The sequence below is a fragment of the Psammomys obesus genome, unplaced genomic scaffold (assembly GCF_907164565.1).
Source record: "Psammomys obesus unplaced genomic scaffold, mPsaObe1.curated_primary_1811, whole genome shotgun sequence".
Classification (NCBI taxonomy): Eukaryota; Metazoa; Chordata; class Mammalia; order Rodentia; family Muridae; genus Psammomys; species Psammomys obesus.
Window position 1 is genome coordinate 2,113,542 of NW_026596088.1, and position 19,657 is coordinate 2,133,198.

Genomic DNA, 19,657 nt, shown 5'->3' on the forward strand with positions numbered 1-19,657 from the left:
GGTATGTGCCAGGCAGTGCCCTTGGTGTCATGGGCAGAGCAGTGAACCGGGCAAAGCGTTTGGGTGTGTGGGTGTGTGAGGGGAGCGGTAACCACAAACAAAGCAGGGCTCCCATTTCTAGGAAGTTAGGGCAGGCGTGCCTCCCGCTGCTCCTCCTCTGCCACAATAAACAGACTGGGGAGATGCTGGAAAGTGGAGGGAAGCCTGGAGACTGGACGGAGGAGCAGCTCTCAGATGTACCCTTCCCAGAGTTGGAACTGACGGAGTGAACCCCGAAGACATGTCAGGAGGCACAGACAGCCAAGGATCGGGAAGGGTCACGGTCTCGGTCGCTTCTCCTGTCACTGCGATAAGCTGGCCGAACCGACTCGAGGGAGAACTGATTTGTTTCAGCTCATAGATCGGAGGCACAGCCCATCCTGGGAGGTCAAGGTGGGGGGAGCTGGAAGCAGCTGGTTGCATCACATCCACAGCCTGGAAGAAGAGAGTGATGAATGCTTGCTCCGCTCGCTCTCTCCTTTCCATGCCGTCCAGGACTCAAGCCGAGGGAATAGTGACACCGCTTTCAGGCTGGGTCTTCTCGCCTCAAGTGACTTACTCAACGTAGTTCCTCACAGGCACATCCGGAAGCTGAACAGTGCCTCACGGCTGTGCCTAGATACTTGTTTTCCGGTAGATTCCTGTTCCCGTCTGGTTGACAGTGAGCACTATCTCACCAGCTGCTAACAGAGACTGAAACCTGAAGGCAAAATTTCCCCACTCCAGGAAATCCCTGTGGCGACCCACCCTGGGCAGCACAGATGGCGCTGAGATGTTACCTTAGCAGCCCTGACTGAGGACCCCAGCTTCCTCACTTGCTGGGTGGTGCCGGGATAGGGAGCCCCACTCCTGGGTTGGTAGCAAGCCCTCCCCACTCAGTGCAGTGAAGACCATGTGGGATGTGTGGACTTGAGACTCTTCCAGATGTAACAAACACCCCATGCCTGCCCCTTGGAGGCACCGGTGGGGAGCCAGGGATTGTGACAGTTTATTCAATATGAAAGCACATTCCCCATGGAGTCACCGAAGGCCATGAGGAACAAGCTTACACACTCCTGTTTGTCTCTGTCAGGGCATGTTAGCAGAGGTGACAAGCCAGAAAGCTGACCCCTGCCCAGCAGAAGTCAGAGAATCCTTACCACCCTGAATGACAGTGGTGCCTAGTGGGAAACTTGGGTTCTTATGCCTACTGCTAGCGACCAGGTGGGACTCGCATTTTCCTGGCCAGAATGTGATCCAAAGAACCCAGCAGAAGCAGAAGGATCTCAGCAGAAATGCCCCAAATGAGCCAGATGTGATGGCTCATCCCTGTGACCCCAGAATTTGGGAGGCAGAGGCAGAAGGATCAACGTGAGTTTAAGGCCAGCCTGAGCTACATGATGCAGGTCAGAACTGCAGGTTAAGACTGTCTCAGGCAAATATACATCAGGAACTGTTTATAGACAATCCCATCTAACAACAGCTGAAAGCACATTGTTAAGGTTAGCGTGCCAAGGCAGGCTACGTCAGGAACCATTAACAAATTCCAAGTGTAAAAAATAATAGAAAGAAAGGGAAACCTTGTAAAATGTATTTTCTGGCCACAAAAAAAAAAAAAAAATCAAACAAAGATGGAGGAAAATCAGGAAAACACTTGTAAACTGAAGAATACACTTCTCAACAGTCTGAGGCACAGGACAGGCCTCAAGAAAAAAAAACTTTAAAGAACGCTGAAATGAAACAATTAAAATACATCTCAAAAACCTGTGGAGCTAAAGTAGCATCCAGCGGGAAAAGATATTCTTTATCAAAGAGAAAAAGTGGGACTGGAGGGGTAGCTCAGTGGCTAAGAGTGCTTGCTGCTCAGTCATGAGGACCGGGCTGAAGATCCCAGCTCCTCCATATACAACCCCCTCTCGGAGTGGGGTAGAGACAGTAAGCTCCCTGGGCTTCCAAAGTAGCCATAAAACACAAGCCACATGTTCAGGGAGAGACCCTGCCTCAAAGGTATAGGCAAAAAGTAAGAGAGGGGGAGACACTTGCCTCTGTCCTCTGTGTACATACTCACATGCATGAGGCCCTGCACACATGTGCACGCGCAGTCCTACACACTAACACAGGCGCACACACATGAATGAACAAATGAATGAATTTTTGAAGAAGTTTTCGCTCCAAGATTGTAGAAAAATGGAGCAACATAACCCCAAAAACAAATAAAAGAAAGATCAGAGCAGAAATCAGCAAAATTGAAAATGAACAACAGTGACAAAAAAAAAAAAAAAAAGTAGAAAAAAATCAATGAAGCAAAAAATCTGCTTTATGACGAATAAAACTGACAGACCCTTAGTGTTTTCCCAAACTGAAATGAAGTATGGCCATGACAGGCCCTGAGGACATCAAAAGCATATTAAGGACGTATTAGGAATGGCTCGGGACACATGAACTTGACAATTGGATGGAACAAAGCATTTCTTTTAAAAGCACAGACTGGTACTTCTCATCCAGCAGAAAATAAGCCACTTGTATATTCTAGTAACTTCTAAGAACATTGAAATAATAGTTTAAAGATGCTCAGAAAGAAATCTCCAGGTCCACATGATCTTACTGGGACATCTCGCCAAATATTTAAATAAGAATTAATACCTATTATCTGCCTTATAATAGAAGATGAGAGAACATTTAGAAATTCACTTTATGAGGTTAGTATTATTCTGATATTAAAACCAGACAAAGAAAGTGGAAAAAAAAAAAAGCAAGGCTAATAGTTATCTTGAATATGGTTTCGAAAATTCTTCACAGAAGAAGAGCAAACAGGAATCTGGTATATGTGAGAGGAAGTATATATACCATGTTGAGGACAGTTACCCAGTGATGAGGAATTTGAAACTCAGTGCCATCTACCTCATTAGCAGCCAATAGAAGGGACATCACATGATTGTATCAACCGAATACAAGGAAAGCACCTGAGCTAGTTCATGTTCTTAAAAAAATTCTCCCAGAAAATAAAGATGAATAAGGAGTTTCAACTTGATAACAAAAGCCATGAACACCTGTATACAGCACTGAAATAAATAATGTTGAAGGACATTCTCTCTGTGATGTTGAGAATACCACTGTTACTCAGCTGGAAGTCCTGGCTAGCACAATTAGGTATAAAAAGCAACAAAAGCCATACAGATGAGAAAGGGGGAAACAAGCCAGGCCTATGTGCAGATAATGATTTTCTATGCAGAAATAGCCAAGGAACCCACCGAAAGCTTCTCAGACTGGACCAGGCCTTTTGGCACAACCTTAGGCCGTGAGAAGAAAACACAGAGCCAGTTTTATTTCTATAAGCTTACAATGAAAATTTGGGCAAAAAAATAAAATAAAATAAAAACAATGATATTTCTACTAGAAAGAAAATCAAATGTATAGGCTTTAGATCACTAAAGCATTTCTAGAACTCATACGCTAAAAACCGAAAAACACCAATGAAAGAAATAATTTCTCTTAATAGTAGACCATGTTCATGGATCAAAACACTGAACATGAGGTCCATAGCCATTTTCAAGGTGGGAATCATGAGAATGTTTTTGTTTTAATCCCATGTGTGAGGACATGGGGCTGCTTCACAGCAGCTGATTAGGATTTGCCTTGTGCTCTAGCAGAGGCATATAATTGCCAGCTACAAACAGTTCCTGTCATAGTGGGATGTTTGGAATTTTGGGTACTTTTCAGGGGTTATATAAATGCTAGGGCCCCAAGAGGGTGGGTTTTTGGTTGGTTGCTGTTGGTTGCATTTTGTTAAGTAGTTGTGTTCTAAGAAGAAACAAAAAGAAGATGAAGATCAAACTTGCCCCCAAGGAGCTCAGTGCCTGTAATCAGCAGGAAGTTGTAAAATCATGGCTCCCAAATAATGACTTGGAACCTCTCCATTTATTAATAAGCTTTAGGCACTATAGCTGGGCAGATACTCAGCTATTCTAGCCCAACTATGCTGGCCTGCTTCCCAGCCACGAGCCCTGTTACCTGCCGTCTTAGTCTTGTCCTGGCTTCTCCTGGCAACTCCCTCATGGTGACCATCCTCTCTCTCTCTCTCTCTCTCTCTCTCTCTCTCTCTCTCTCTCTCCCTCTCTCTCTCTCTACCTGGGACCCCCCCCCCACTGGGATCAGAAATCCTGCCTCCCACCTTAACTCTCCTGCCCAGCTATAGGCTGTTCAGTTCTTTATTAACCAATCAGAGGTGATGGATAACAATTTTCACACAACATTTAGACAGAGATGCTTCATAGAAATGACAAGGCCAACATGTGACTGCAACCACATACACAGAAATCAGTATTTGAATATCCAATGCACAAAACCATCTCCCAACAGGAAGTAGTCTAAAGATAACGTCTCCCCCTTTCCTTTCCTTTTTGCATTCCTATCTACTGTTAAGGGGTTGAAAAGGTGGAAGAAAAGGAGTGGAGAAGATGGAAGAAAAGAAGAACCCACAAGGTATAAAAACACTGGCTACAACTTATACATGTAGACAGGATATTATAAATGTAGATGGAAATGCAAAAAAGCAGAATAGCTAAGAATATTTTTAAAGAAGGAGAAAGTAGTGTGACTCAGTCTACCTCATATAGCTTCAGTAACCCAGACTGATATCAGTGTGAGCAGGGCAGGTAGACACATCCATCAATGGGACAGAAAAAAGGAACCCCAGCAGACTCAAACAAATAAACAAATACCCACCTAACTGTTGACAAAGGAGATAATCAGTTCAGTGGAGTGAGGACAAACTTTTCCAAATGGTGCTGGAGCTAACAGAAAAGCAACCGTCACCTAAATTCTGCATTAAAACAGATCACAGGCCTAAGCATAAGATGTAAAATTATAAAACTTTTAGAGAAATATAGGAGGAAAACCTTTGAGAACGAAGGCTCAGCAAACGTTTTTAGATTTCACATCAAAAGCATAAAAGGAAAAAGAATCAATCAGTCAGATTTCATCAATGTTAAACACTTTTGTTCTGTGTATCACCTATTAAGAGACTGGCAAGGCATGTTACGACACTCTAAGAGTGTCTTTAAACCAAACATCCGACAAAGGGCTAACATCTGATGTGGTGTTTGAAAGAGAAATGCCCCCCATAGGCTCAGGTATTTGAACACCTGGTCCCCAGTTGGCGGTGCTGTTTGGGGACTAAGGTGGTGCAGCCTGCTAGAGGCTACATCACTGAGGGCAGGCTTTGAGGTCCTGTAGCCCCACCCTACCTCCTGTTCCCAGTTCCTCTCTCTGCTTTGTGCTTATGGTTGAGGATATGAGCTCTCAGCTTCTTGCGCCTGCCTCTAGGCCTGCTGCTGGCTGCCATGCCCTCATCCTGCCATGGTAGACTCTTAACCCCCTGGAACTGTAAACCAAAGTAAGCTCTCTCTTCCTTGTGTTGCCTCTGGTCGTGGCGTTTCATCACAGCAACAGAGAAACAACTAAGCTATCTAGTACCTCTAAAGAACTGGACTCTGAAAAAGAACTGGACTCTGAAAACGAACAGGACAGCAAGAGCAACAAGATTCCCCCCCCCCATTAGAAAGTGAACTGTCGAGGAGGTACACAGATCGCAAACGAGCAAATGAAAAGTTCAACACCTTTAGCCGTCAGGAAAAAGCACATTAAAGCTGCAATGAGCTAGAACTTCATGTCTCTCAGACCAGCTAACATAGCAAATACTGACCCAGTCAAATGCTGGTGGGGTGTGGAGACACACACATCTCAGCAACACAAGAAAAAAACAACTTGATACAACCAGTCCCTGGAGGACTGGTAAGTTAAGAAAGCCAGACCAGATATGCAAGCCCTAAGATTCCACCTATATCAAATTCTGGAAATTTCAAGATTCTAGAAATGAAGAACAGAAGACTTGTGGTTGCCAAGGACTAGAGGAGGGCAGGAAGAAAGCTGATGTGGCTCTGAAGTGGCGACGGGAGGGGTCCGCTGTGCCCTGTTGTTCGACTGTGACTATGAGTACCTTGGTCCTGATACTGTAGTGTTGTAACTGATGGAAACTGGCTAAGGACGGTACAACTCTTCCCATCTCTCCGTGTGTACCATAGCTTCATTTGAATTTATAAGTATCTCAAAATTTTAACTAATTTAAAACTAAAGAGGGCGAAAGGTTCCAAGAAAATTAGAGGGTGTGATGAGGACCGAGGCTCATTGGAGATGGTGAGTGGGGGCTGAGGAGGTGATGCTGGAGGTGAGAAGTAAACAGCCGAGCTGGAAGCCTGGAAAAAGTGTAGACAGTAGAGTCCCGGGCCCCCGGGGGGGGAGAGGTAGGGTGGGACAGGGGCTTTGGTGTTTTGAAAACAAAGGGGGTTGGGTAGTGGCTGGAGCATACAACGCTGAGCTAGCTCAGGGCAGTACCTTCTTTGAATGGATGTCCTAAATGAACAGCGGATGGGGCGTGGATGTGGTATACATGCCTTGTTTGTGCCTGCCCAGAAGTTTCTGTCTGCCTCTGCTCCATCCCTACCTCCTAGACTCCATTCCTACAGCCTTGGCTCCATCCTTATACATTACACTCCATCGCTATAGCTTTGGCTTCATCCTTACACCCTAGGCTCCTACCCTATAGCTTTGGATCCTCCCTGTCTTGGTTAAGCTTGAATTTCTATGATAAAACACTACGACCAAGAGCGAATTGGAAGGAAAGAGTTTATTCCATCTTACTCTTCCAGGTAATGGTTCATCACTAAGAGAAGTCAGGACATGAGCTCAAACAGGGCTGGAGCTGGAGGCAGAAACTAAAGAAGAAGCCATGATGGAGTGCTGCTTACTGGCTCACTCCCCAGGGACTGCTCAGCCTTCTTGCTTATGCCATTTGCAGCCACCTGTCAACCAACAATTAAGAAAATGCACCCACAGGCTTGCCTCCGTGATGGTCTTATAGAGGCATTTTCTTAGTTGTGGTTCTCTCTTCTCAGATAACTCTAACTTCTGACAAGCTGACAATAAACTACCCAGGATAATCCCCATGGCCCACGCTTCATCCCTATGGCTTAGGCACCATCCCCTCAGCCTTTTTGCTTTGCTCATATCTCTTCCTGGAGATTTTCTTCTTTACCTTTTGGCTGGGACCAATGAGGCGGGGGGAATGAAGGCATAGTTAAAGCTAATATTTCTTGCTGTAAGGAACAAAAATTCACCTCAAAACTGAACTAACTAATGAGAAAGAAGGTGTTTACATAGATAACTAAATAAAAACTTCTGCTAGTGGCAGAAAGCCAATACGAAATGGCCGATGGGGAAAAAAATCCAAAGGAAAGGATGTGGGTTCCCACAAGTGAAGGATTCAAGGACAATGGTGCCAGCTCCTTGATGCCTCTGCTTTCTCCTGGGCCAACTTAAGCATCAGATTCGGTGGTGACAAGATGGTCCCCAGCAGTTTCTGGCAGACACCTCACCAGCTCAGCAGCCCAGGAGAGACATGGGTTGCTCTCCACTGCTCCAGTCAAAGTTCCGAGATGGTGTCTCCTGACCCAGACCCAGGTTGTGGGCCCATCCCTAAGGCCTAGTCAGGTGCTCACCCCTAGAGGCTGAAGGCAGGCCAGATCCACTCAAACTATGTGGCCTGAGAGGAGGCAGGCACTGTTGTCAGAAAAGGGAATGGGTGCTGGGCAGGCCAAACTAACACACCCCGAAAGTCTCCAAACAAGCTTGCTTCTTTATTCTTCCACCTCAGCTTTCAAGCTTCTGCCAGGAGACATCCCAGACTAATCTGGCATTGCCGTTCCATTGCTCAGGAGAGCACTTGATTGGGTCAGCTTTGGCCACAGTTATTTACAGTCTCTCTTTTCTCTCTGTCATCTCTCTCTCTCTTTCTGTGTGTGTGTGTGTGTGTGTGTGTGTGTGTGTGTGTGTGTGTGTAAAACACATTAAACACTTTAATGGGCAGGAAGTCCTTAGAGAGGCTGACACCTTAAAAATGTCTATTACAGACACTCCAGGCTTCTAGAAGAACTAAATTAGCTCCAAAAGATGTGAGGAACCTATTAGTGGGTTAGGCATGGGCGGAAATAGGTGATTATTGAAGATCCATTTGGGAAGGGCCGAATCCACAGACTTTTCCTTTACTTTCCTTCTGAGGTTCACTGAGGCTGTTGTCAGGGGGGAGGCAGGGCTGCCCTGCTAGCGGGGTGGCTAGGAGTGGTGGTATTCGGAGCCCTACAGGTAGGCTGCTGGCAGATGGAAGCCCGGAGCTCTCCAGTACTTCGGTGCTGGGAGAGCAGAGATGAGCCCATAAAATGAGATCAGCAGAGATCAGCAGCCGGGATGAAAATCAGGCCAGTGGGAGTGGAGCCAGGTGGGTTCCCCACGCCTGGCTCTAAACGTGAGTGTGCAATCCAGATGAGAGGAGGAATTGGGTAGGAGGCCATTTCTAGAACTGGATCTGGCGTTGGGTAAGTTCAGTACACTCATCTCAGGTGGGGCAACCAAGCAGCCCAGCTACAGGAGAAAAGATACAGAGTAGACAGCCAAGCGGGACATGGGAACTTCGTCTCCCAGAGGCAGAGCTTGCGGACTGAATTATAAAGAATCGGGAATAAGAATGCCTGTGTGGGGGGGGGGGGGATGGCCGTAATGACAGTGAGCCTGTCCTGAGCACCTTCACGTGTCAGCCACCAGCCTGGTGTAGTTCAAGGGTCACCTCCTTTAATTCCTGCAACAACCATGCTGTCCACAAGTCTGGACGTGAGGAGCGCATGGCACAGAGGTCAAGTATATTGTCCAGGGGTATACCAGAGCAAAGGTCACTGTAACCCTCATGCTAAACATGCCCACCTCCTTCTCCAGCATCAACGTCAGTATCTTCAGGCATCCCCACGCCAGCAGCCCTGCCTCCCACAGTGTGTCCACGAACTCTACTACCTCACGCCTCCATAGCTTTGCATGTACCGTTCCCTCCTCCTAGGACGCCCTCCGGCCAGGACTTCTTCCTCTTCCCAGGACCAGGACGGTCATCACTGTATCCTGGATAACTGTCCCGAATTATCTCTCTCCTTGCTCTTAGAGTAATGGCTGAGTAACGCGTCTTTGTCACAATGCGAAGATCACTGTCATTCTCCCAGATCAAAGTGGGGTGGTAACCAAGCCTCAGGGCCTGCAGCTGAACTAGGTAGACAAATGGTGTGCGGGTGAGGCTCCTTGTCTCTGCTCACCCTCATTGTGGCATCTCTTTCTTGGTCTCTTGGCAGCTTGGCCTGGGGTTCGTTTACCTGCTGCATGGCGGCGTCTGTCACTACGCTCAACTCCTACACCAAGACAGTCATTGAGTTCCGGCACAAGCGCAAGGTCTTTGAGCAGGGCTACGGGGAGGAGCCGACCTTCATAGACCCTGAGGCCATCAAATACTTCCGGGAGAGGTCAGTGCATACAGGGTCACCTCTAGCCAATGCTAGCAATTTGAAGCCCAGGGCCTGATCTCAGTAACCTAAAGACCCCATTCAAGACTGGAGCAGATAATCTGACTGAGGTGATTTTGGAACTGGAACAAGCTGGGTAAGATGGAGTATGGACTTTTAGGTTTGGGGAGCAACAAATGTTTTGTGGGCACAAGATTGCTTAGGACTTATGTGACCAGATTATGGGAAGCTCAAAAAGGAACAACATGTGAGCGGTGGCCATTCAGCCCCAGACTACTTCAGCTGTAATCAATTAAAAAACAAAAAAGGCTTTAACTGTGCCTTCCTGCATGAGCCCTGTAATGGGGCCATTGAAAGGATCAAGTAGGGTTGGTGAGAGCCACCAAAAGTTGGTGACTTCTCAAGGTAAGGGATAAAACCTAATCACCTATGTCTTCAGAAGTGATCTGAGAACAAGGCAGGTGGCAATAAATAGTGTGTGGGAAGCTAGATGGATAAGTGGATGGATGGATGGATGGATAGATGGATGGACAGATGGATAATGGATGGATGGATGGATGGATGGATGGATGGATAGATGGATGGACAGATGGATAACGGATGGATGCATGGATGGATGATAGCTGAGTCCCTGAATGGATAGATGGTGAGTTGAATGGTTAGAATCTGGATAAGTAAGTGAATGAGTAGATGGCTAGGTTGCAGAAAGACGGATGAATGAGTATATGGACAGATGAGTGAATGGGTGGGTGGGCATACAAGGGAGCTGATAGATGGATAGATAGATGGATAGGTGCATTGTTGGATGAGTAGATGGATAATTGAGCGATTGGACTAGTGGATGATGGGTGAGTGGATGGAGAGTCAGGTAGGTGAGTAGATAGGCAAATGGGTAGGTGAGTTAAAAGGATAGATTCATAGAGGGAGGAATACATGACAGGAGAGGCAGGGAGATGCAGAGAGAATGGATGCCAGGATTTTAAAAGCTGGAGACCCCTTTAGTCAGAACTCCTCTCAACTATTCTTCTGAAGGCCCTCAGAGCCTCAGCTGGGGGCACCCTGGGATTTGGTCCGTGCTCTGTCCAGTCTCTGTTTAGTGGTCCTGAGTTCACCTTGTTCTTTCCTCTTATTTCCTAACTCCATAAAAAGTCACTCCTGTGGGCTAGCTACAATCTAAGGCCACCCTGCCCAGCCTTGAATGCTGGAATCTCTTCCGGAAAGTGCTGTTCTCCTGCATGCCCGGGAAGCAGTTCCAACCAGCCACTGCTGCCCTCAGAATTCTGTCCACCTCCTGGGCCAGCGGTAGCTGATGGCAGCGCAGGCCAGAGCAGAGGTGCCTCACATCCTGGTCACACACAGCTCATCTGGCCTGAGCTCCTACACAGTGGGATTCTGGGCCTGGGTCTCCACTCTCAGTGTTTCCCAGTGCCGGGGATGGAACCCAGGGTCTCATGTAGGCACGACTACTCTCCCACAGCCTAGGCCACCTCCCCCTGAGTGGAAACCTAGACAGAGCCAGCTGCTCTGGTTGTCTCACGTAGCTGTGCCAGGTCATGCGTCTAGGCATCTAACAGTACGCTCATGACCTCCCAGTGAGCTCCATTAGCTTCCTTTGATAGATGAGAAAAATGAGACCCAGAGATGTGAAGACACTTATTTAAACCTGCACAGTGGGAAGGAAATGGGCCCAGGTCTGTGCAGCTCAGTCTGGACCTTTTCAGATCCGGCCATGTCCCCGAGGATCTGGCCACTCAGTAGGAAGAAACACAGTCATCAGCAACCCCAGGCACCTGCTTGTGTCTACACAGGTGTCCTGAAACCATGCGCATATCTGCCCAGTGCTACAGGCAGTGTGTGTGTGTGGGGGGGGGGGGGGGGGGGGTCCTTACTGCAGGTTGAGGGAGCTTTCAGAGTAAGGGCTCCATCCCACTCAGGAGTCAGTCTTCTCGAAAGCATGGTGCTTGCTACAATGTCCAGGAAGCTGACATAAGTGGTGGCTGAAGGCCTGGGCCTCCTACCCAGAGGAGACACTGCAATGAGCTTGCGCTCAGTGGAACCCAAACCCTGTGCCCACGAACACACCTTTCCTGATCCCTTCCTCCTTCCTTGTCTCCCTTCTCCTCTCCTGTGATTCTTGAAACCACCTTCCAGATGAGCCCTGGACCCTGTCCTTGGGTGTTGAGTGTGTGGTGGAGAATGTGCCCCAGGGGCACACCCTCAGGATATGTGGAGGACCAGAGAGAAGACTGGGCCTGGAGACTCTTCCAGGCAGAGGCAGTATGTGTATGCTGCACGGAGTGGAGGAAGGGCCCCCTCTCTGACTACTCCACATCTTTCTCTGACTTGGTCTTTTCCCCTGCTTCATCCCTTCTCCCACAGGCACTCTGAGACTTCCCTATCCTGGGGCTTTGAACTTGTAGTGCTCCCTCTGGGATACACACTAGCTCACCCCTCTTCCTGGTCACCTTTCTGCATGTGTGCACCACTTAGCTATGCTGGGGCTACTATTACCCGGTGCCACTTATGGCACCCCACGACTCCAGGGTCGTGCCAGAAACCTAGTAGGTGCTTCCCTGGTGGTCTGGGGGTCCTTGGGAGGCCCGAATGCTGCCTCCCTCCTGCTTGGTCTTTAGCTCCAGCCTCCTTATCTGCAGACACAGCATCCTGGCAGGGAGGAGGCTGTTCATTCCCAGCACGGCCAGGAGCTTGGCCCACACCGGGCATCAGTAGCCAGGACCTGAGGAGGGCAGTGCTCAGGGCTTACAGCCCTGGTGTACGACCCTAAGCCCTAGTGCCCCATTAGCACCGCAACTGTTTGTGACGCGTTGCTCCGATCCGCCTGGGGAAACTGCACCCCGCGCCACAGCCAAAGGAGCAGCTCAGCAGCGCACACCTCACCCAGGCAGCAGCTTCTCATCAAACCCGGGTTCCCGCAGCCCGAGACTGCTCAGGCCCGCCATGAGTGCTTCCCGGCATATGTGCGGAATATCACTTTGCACATTCATAACTTAACATTATGCAGAGGTTCATCAAATTTGATTTCCCCTTCCCTCCAAGGAGAATGTTTCAGCTCTGCTGCTCTGTTCTATTTTCTTCCCTTCCTCTCCTCTCCTCTCCCCCCCTCCCCCCCCGTTCTTTGCCTACAAGCAGCTCAGAGCACATGGCTTTGTTGCATGACTTTTGCAGGGCTGGAAGCCCCTGGCAGTGAGACTCACGGTGGGAGGGCCATTGGGAAGCAGAGGGTGTTATGGTCTGATATGTCCCTTCGCTGCTGTGTGACTCAGCTGTAGGCACCAAACAACTCTGGGCTTGTGTCTTCTGCACAAGAAGAGAGCCCAGGGCCCTTGGCATCTGGAAACCCTGAATGTCTTGATCCCCTGTGGTATACTGGGCTCGGGGCCTGGCATTCGAAGGCTGTGTGTATGTGTGTGTGTGTGTGTGTGTGTGTGTGTGTGTGTGTGTGTGTGTTTCTATCTATTCTCCTCACAGCCTTGTCCAGCCTCTGAGTGCAGCATAGGCTTGGAAACTACCTGCTTAGGACAGAGGCAAGACAGGCTGACCCTTAGCCCCTAAATAGCCCGAATGTGACTCCATCGATTCCCACTGCATCTCTAGGAGGTGTGGGTAAAAGTATTGTCCCTCGTCTACACATGCCAAGATGAGGCACAGAGAAGAGCAGCATTGTTCTCAAGACCACACAGCGGGTTAGTGCCATCCCAGGCCACCTGGTTACCGTGCCATTGCTCCTTGGGCCTGATAACTAATGTGCGGCAGGTGCAGTGTAGCCCGGGCAAGGAGGGGTGGCGAGGGGTCTCCAAGTGGAGGAACCACAATGTGAGGGGCAGGCTGGTGTAGGCAGGTTGGGAAGTGTGAGCATCCTGAATGATAGCGGACACAGCAGGGCGCTGGCTCCTGCTACCCACATTGCCATCATCCGGGGAGGAGTTCGTGTCCCTCTCTATCTATCCTCCTAAGGTCTGGGGACAAGCTGCTCCCCTGGGAAGCTGTTGGGCAGGTGGGCTTGGGCTGTCCCTTTTCTACCTCGTCCCCACTGTCACCCAGGTCCTTCTTGAATTTTCTACTCAAGAGTCCTTCAAAGGTGCAAGGGGCTATTAGGCAGATTCTGAACGGCCAGGGGCTTTGAAACATTTGTGGGGTGTGAGCATGTGTGTTTACACACATCATTCCACAAGAAGGGGCAGGTAATGCCACCAGGCTGGCTGATCCGGCCCCCTAGCCGCCTGACTGGCAGCTGGGAGTGAAGTCCCACGTCTGTGTAGCCTCTGGAATTCAGGAGTCCCACTGTCACGATGCCAGCTGTCCCCAAGGAGGGAGTCTTAACTGGCCTCCTGGGGAGCGGGTGGGAGCCGCTGGAGGCAGGCAAATATTTGCAGATCAGGGTTCCCTCGAGTCCTTAAATGCTCAGATCTGGCTTAACAGCATGCGAGAGAAAATAAGACCTGTTGGGTCGGACCCTGGAAAGAACTCAGCTACGGTGAACAAGCACCCCGCCTCCCTGTGGGTGCAGCCGCCCGTGGGAGCTGCTTGGGAGGACATTTCCACTCAAGGTAGCCTCCTGCCACCTGCTCGCCTCAGGATGACTCACTGCACACGCTCGTTCTTCCCTCGCTTTGCTCTCAGTGCGAGTCAGCCTCTCCCTCCGAAGGGAGCTTGTTCTCCCTCTTCAGCCTGTCCCGGCACCTGAAGCCACAAGGGCTCTCTCTGCGATGCAGGTATTGTTAATTAGAAGCAGGTCAGCTGGGAGCTCCCACAGTGGATGCCCTTTCAGCTCTGTGCCCGCCTTGAGCCGAGCGTCAGACTCAATCAGACTTTGAGTTGAGCCTGTGAGCTGGGCCTGCTGGCCTAGATTGTAAGCTCAGATACTCCTGAGGGTGATAATGGCAAGTTCAAAGCCTTCCTGGGCTACAGAGGAAATTCAAGGGCAACTTAGTGAGACTCTGACTTAAAAAAAAAATAAAAGAATAAATAACTTATAAAAAGAGAGAGCTGGATGCGATGGCAGATACTTTAGTCCCAGCACTTGGGAGGCAGAGGCAGGCAGATCTCTGCAATTTCAAAGCCAGTCTCATCTACATAGTGAGACTCTGTCTCAAAAATGAATGAATGAATGAATGAATGAATAAATAAATAAATGACATCAGTAATAATCACATATATATGTTTATATGAAAATAAATAGAATGACCCCAGGGGCCATGAGCACCCTACCACCACATGGCTTCACCTCTGTGGTGAGTTCTGTTGCCTGGCTGGAAAGTGTCCTATCTCCCAGTCTGGTTACGAGGTGACAGGAGCTTTAGTCGGAGTATCCTTACTTGCTCCCTTCTGAGACCTCCTTCTGTGCAGGGGGAATAATATTCCCTCCTGGGGATGAGGTACGCGGCATCCTGCAAGCTGGTGTTTTCCATCCCTGTAACCACCCTAGCAGAGGAGAGAAGACTCCAGAGAGACTCTCCCCCTGACTAGCGGACTCCTAAGACAGTGGGCGCTAAGGAACTGGAATTTCCTGGGACTCTCACCCTGGAGCCCGTTGCAGCCAGGGAGCAGCTTGTCTCCGCACAGGAAGAGATTTCACAGGCCACCGAGGGCTTATCAAGCACCTTGTAGACCAGGCCAGACCAGACAATCACGGGTCAGGGACGGACAGACAGACCACACCACGACCAGGAATTCTTAGCCCTGCGTACCTTTCATCCCCTATTTAAACCAAACCTCATGCCAGGGCTTCAAAGACGGACTCTTTTTGTGTGTTAGTTCCTCTTCTCAATGTGGCCACACTGAGTAAGCCTCTCTCGTTTCCAGTCCTCCTTGGTATTGTTAGGTGCCCATGTTCCCTTGGGCCAGTGAGCCTCCCTCTTCTTTGCTCAGTGACCACATGGCTAAGGACACCCAGGAGCTTATTCCTTGTTGCCTCTATACTTCTTATGTTGGTTTCTAGAAGTTACCAGCCATCAGCATGGTCAAACTCACTCACTGTGCTTGCCCTATAAACTCAGCAATTATGATCAAGGCCAGGGAACGTGGCAGGGGCACAGGGGCACAGGGGCACACACAGTGCTAGAGCAGTAATTGAGAAGTACATTCTGAGCTGTAGGAAGCAGACAGAAACACTGGGCCTGGTGTCAGCTTTTTGAAACCTCCATTTTCACCCCCCAGTTACACACTTCCTTCAACAAGGCCACACCTCCTAATCCTTCCAATCCTTCTCAAACAGTTCCACTCCCCGGTGACTAAAGCAACATAGCTTCCCTTACCTATGTGCCACTTCTACAGTTTCAGGTACCCACAGAAGCCAGCAAATCATATGTTTTAAATACTCTCCCACCCTTACATACAGCAGCATTTCACAATGCAGCCTTGGCTAGCCTGGAATTCTCTATACAGACCAGGCTAGCCTGAACACAAAGAGATCTACCTGCCTCTACCTCCTGAGCACTGGAATTTAAGATCTAGACCAAATTTTAAGTAGCTTGTCTTTATTTCTTGTTTCTCATTGTTCTAAGTGTGTTTATTTTAGCTGGGCACAAACCTACAATCCCAGCACTTGGCAGGTGGAGGCAGGAGGATTGTGAGTTCAAGGTTAAGCTGGACTACATAGTGAGACTGTGTCTCAAAATAAACATTTTTTTCATGTTTTATTACCAGATCTTATTGCTAATCTCTCACTGTGCCTGATTTATGAATTCACTTTCTCATGGTTGTGTACAGAGGGAAAACAGTCTATTATTGTTTTGGCACAGCCCTGGGCTTTAGGACCCACTGGGGACTCAGGGTACCTTTTTGTGGATAAGCGGGAATAGCTGGAGTTCCCACCTCTCACCTCTGCTCTTGGTCACTCAGACAAGGTTGAGTCACCCCACACCCACCTGGGCGAATGCAGAAACTCCCCCCACATGTTCCTGGCCATTTTTGACTCTAGAGTCCATTCTCCCAGTAGTCATTCTCTGCAACACTCTGATGTGTTCAGAACAGTGGAACCCTCCTCTCTCTCTAGAGTGTCAGTGTGGCTTCCATGGTCCCCAGGACATCATGGGAAGGCCCCAGCCTCCCCCCTTGTCCTGCCTGATTCTTCTCCTGCCCCAAATGAACACTGTGTGAACCCTGTGCGGAAAGGCTCCTTCCTGTTATATTCTAAATAAGTCTATTGTGAAAAAGAAAGGCAGAAAAGTAGAAAATAAAATCTTTTAAAAAGCCGTCTATTTCCTCCCTCTCTTGGAACTGCCTTTTGGTGGGATGTTATAAAATCTTAATTTACTATCTACGGTCATTTATTTTTTTTATTCCTTTTAATTCTATCCTTCATTCCTTTCTAAATTGATCATTTAAAATCAATACGTGTTTTTGTCCTCTGAGGCTATCTCCTGGATCTGTAACTTCAGAGTCTCGGCTCTATCTTCCCATCTGTCTTTGAGGAGGCTTTGATGGGACTTCTCGGTGGCTCCTTGCAGGGCACTGCCCTGGGCTGTTGTTCCTGGAAGGAGCGTGGACCCCAGGATTTATAGATGGTACCCAGGAGATTGCAACATCTTCAAGGTGCTCCAAGAATGACATCATTGACACTGCTGATCCACACCAGCACTGGAAGGGAGAATAGAGGGCAGAGGGCTGTCCTTAGGGTGGGAAACAATGGAGGAAGGGTGAGAGGAACATCTGGAAGCAACACCTGGAAGCAACATCTGGAAGCAACATCTGGAAGAAATGGTCACTTCCTGGACTTCCCTCCTGCAGGTCCTACATTCTGGGAAAGCCAGGAGATCCAGGCTTAGCAGATGTTCTAAGACTCAACTGGGATCTGTGACCCACACTATGGGCCTCTGTGGAGCCTGTGAGAAAAGCAAAACCTAGCCCTACACTCAAGACCGGTCTCTCAGAATCCGCATAGTCACAGCTGCGCCTGTTTACGTTTGGGAAACACTGAGCTGTGAAACAGGGCAGATAGCCACCCTCAGGACCCTGGAGGCAATATGGCCAGCAAGGGTCAGCAGATGGGCAGGGACTACTCCAAGCGTGGCCTGTAAACCAGAGCTGTTTGCAAACATCTTCAGAACAGGAATGACAGCCAGCGGAGGCTCTCCCAGCCTGCTGGTGGGAAGTTCAAGCTCACCTGGGGTGCATGCACAGGGCTGGGTGATTCTGTAAAAGTTAGTTTACGGCATACTGAAAATGGAGAAGAAGAAAGCTTTCCTCACGGCTGGGCCAGGAAGCACAGAGAGTCACCCGGTGGGGGCAATGGCTGGAAGCAGCCAGCCTGGGGTCAGGGAAGGAGGCTGGCTTTGAGGGTGGCCCTGATGGGACTTGCAGGGAGTGAGGCAGCGCTGATGATGGATCCCTGCCCATCTTGGCTGTAGCCCATCTAGCCACATGAGAAGGCTTGGCCCACAGAGGTCCACTGGGCACCCAGGCTCTTCTTCCCCCTAGAGAGCTGTGTGTGTGGATTCAGGGTACCTCTGCACTACCACCCTCCCCTGTGGCTCTTTTGCTTTCTGAGCATTGCTTTCAGCTTTGGCCATGGCTGTCCTTGGGCCTGGGTAGAGCGGCTCAGTGGCTTCTTGGAACAGGAGGCCATGTTGCAACCACCTGTGGGTCCGCTGACCCTGGCCGGACCAGAGCGCTGACAATTCAGTCTTCACCCCCCTTCCTTCAAAACATGGCTGTTGGGTTAGGCGAAGCGGAGCTGGCGTGTCATCCCAGCACTCAGGAGGCCAGAGGCAGGAGGAGCTCAAGTTTAGTGCCAGGTTATATAATGAGACCTTGTCTCAAAAAAAAAAAAAAAAAAAAGTCTTGAGGCAAATGTCAGCAAGAGAGCTAACTGGGATTAAAGAAGGAAGCCTGGGATGATGCGACAAAGGAGAACCTCTCTGTAACTGGAGCTTCACGGTGACGCTGAGTGTGTTACCAGTGAAGGGAAGAGTGATGACTATGGCAGTAGTGAGAGCGAGTGGTGATGGATGGTCTGGATCGACGGATGGGTTTGCCCGGGGCTGGCCAAAGCCTTAAGCAACAGGTAGTGCCCTCCAGCTCTACGGAGGTAACGGAGATGTGGGGAGGACAAGGGACATGTCCAGGCCTAGGCAGCCAGTACAAGATATAGCCGGTACTCAGGAGAACCTGAGGCCCAGGAGGGTGCCTATGTCACATCCAATGTGCCTGGTCCCACCTGCCACCCAACAGAGTGCAGGATGCACCCACCCCTGTCAGCACCTCAAGCCCTTCCTGGGTCTCTTGCGATGGCTCATGCCATCCTTTCAAAGGAGAGCATAGCACAACGTATTTCCCAGGAAATTTCTGCTCAAGTAGAAGATGGGTCACCTCATGACATTTGCAGTTGTTTTCAAACAAGAGCTTGATGTCCCTTGGGGATGTTGTGGCCAGAAGCAGCCAGGGTTGAGAGCCACTCTGTGGGGACCAGCGGAGGCCTGGAGGATGAGATGACACTTGACCTGACAACCAGGGGCCAACCCCTAGCCTGCTAGGCCATGGCACCATTTTTTCCTACTCTGCTTTTATTTTTCCTCCTTTAACCTTTGTTAAGACAGGGTCTTGCTTTCAAACTCATGACGCCCCTGTCTGAGCCTTCTGTGCTGCCATTGTACAAAGAGCTGGTTTCTGTGTAAGAGTCTGTTCTGGCGGATTCTTCAGCGAGGCCCCATATCTCAGACACTGTGGGGCTATGGCAGAGCTTGAACTTAAAGGGAAGGGTTGGGCTTAAGATAGGGCTGGGTGAGGGCTGACCGCCCTTATGCAGCTTTCTGGGGCCGAGTGTCTGCTTCCAGCAGGAAAACACAGGATCCAAGCAAGGCCTTGTACATCTGGTGGGGTGCCCCGTGGAGCTCAGTTCAGCAGCGACCAGGCAGTGTGACTCCGCGCACCCAGCTCCCCTTTATCTCATTTTCCTTATGTGTTTGGTGAATGTAGTAGTGGTCATTGCTGTATTAGTAACACCAGCCACCACACTGTGGTTTCTGCCATGTTAGCAATGACAGCTGCCAATGCACCTCTACAGTTGTTTCAAGAACTAAAGCCCAGGACCTGACACAGTATGAGGAAGGAAGGCCCACGTGGGGTTTAAAACTCCTTAATGGGTGACTTCTAGCAATAGCCAAGTTTGAGACTCACTGGGCCCAGCTAGGGGCTGACATAACCAACCTACTGACAGGACTTTATTTTATTTATGTCTGTGTGTGGCATGTCCCCCTTTATCCCTGTCTCCCTCTCTTCTTTCCTCC

The 19,657-nt window shown here is 49.4% G+C and overlaps 1 protein-coding gene across 1 annotated transcript in view; it reads left to right on the forward strand.

The window, feature by feature from the left end:
- The window catches only part of Gsg1l (GSG1 like), a 182,205-nt gene that overhangs the window by 150,489 nt on the left and 12,059 nt on the right, over positions 1-19,657 (forward strand). Inside the window, exon 5 of the mRNA XM_055627681.1 lies at positions 9,243-9,410. Within this exon, the coding sequence (XP_055483656.1) occupies positions 9,243-9,410 (168 nt within the window). The remainder of the gene's footprint in view (positions 1-9,242; positions 9,411-19,657) is intronic.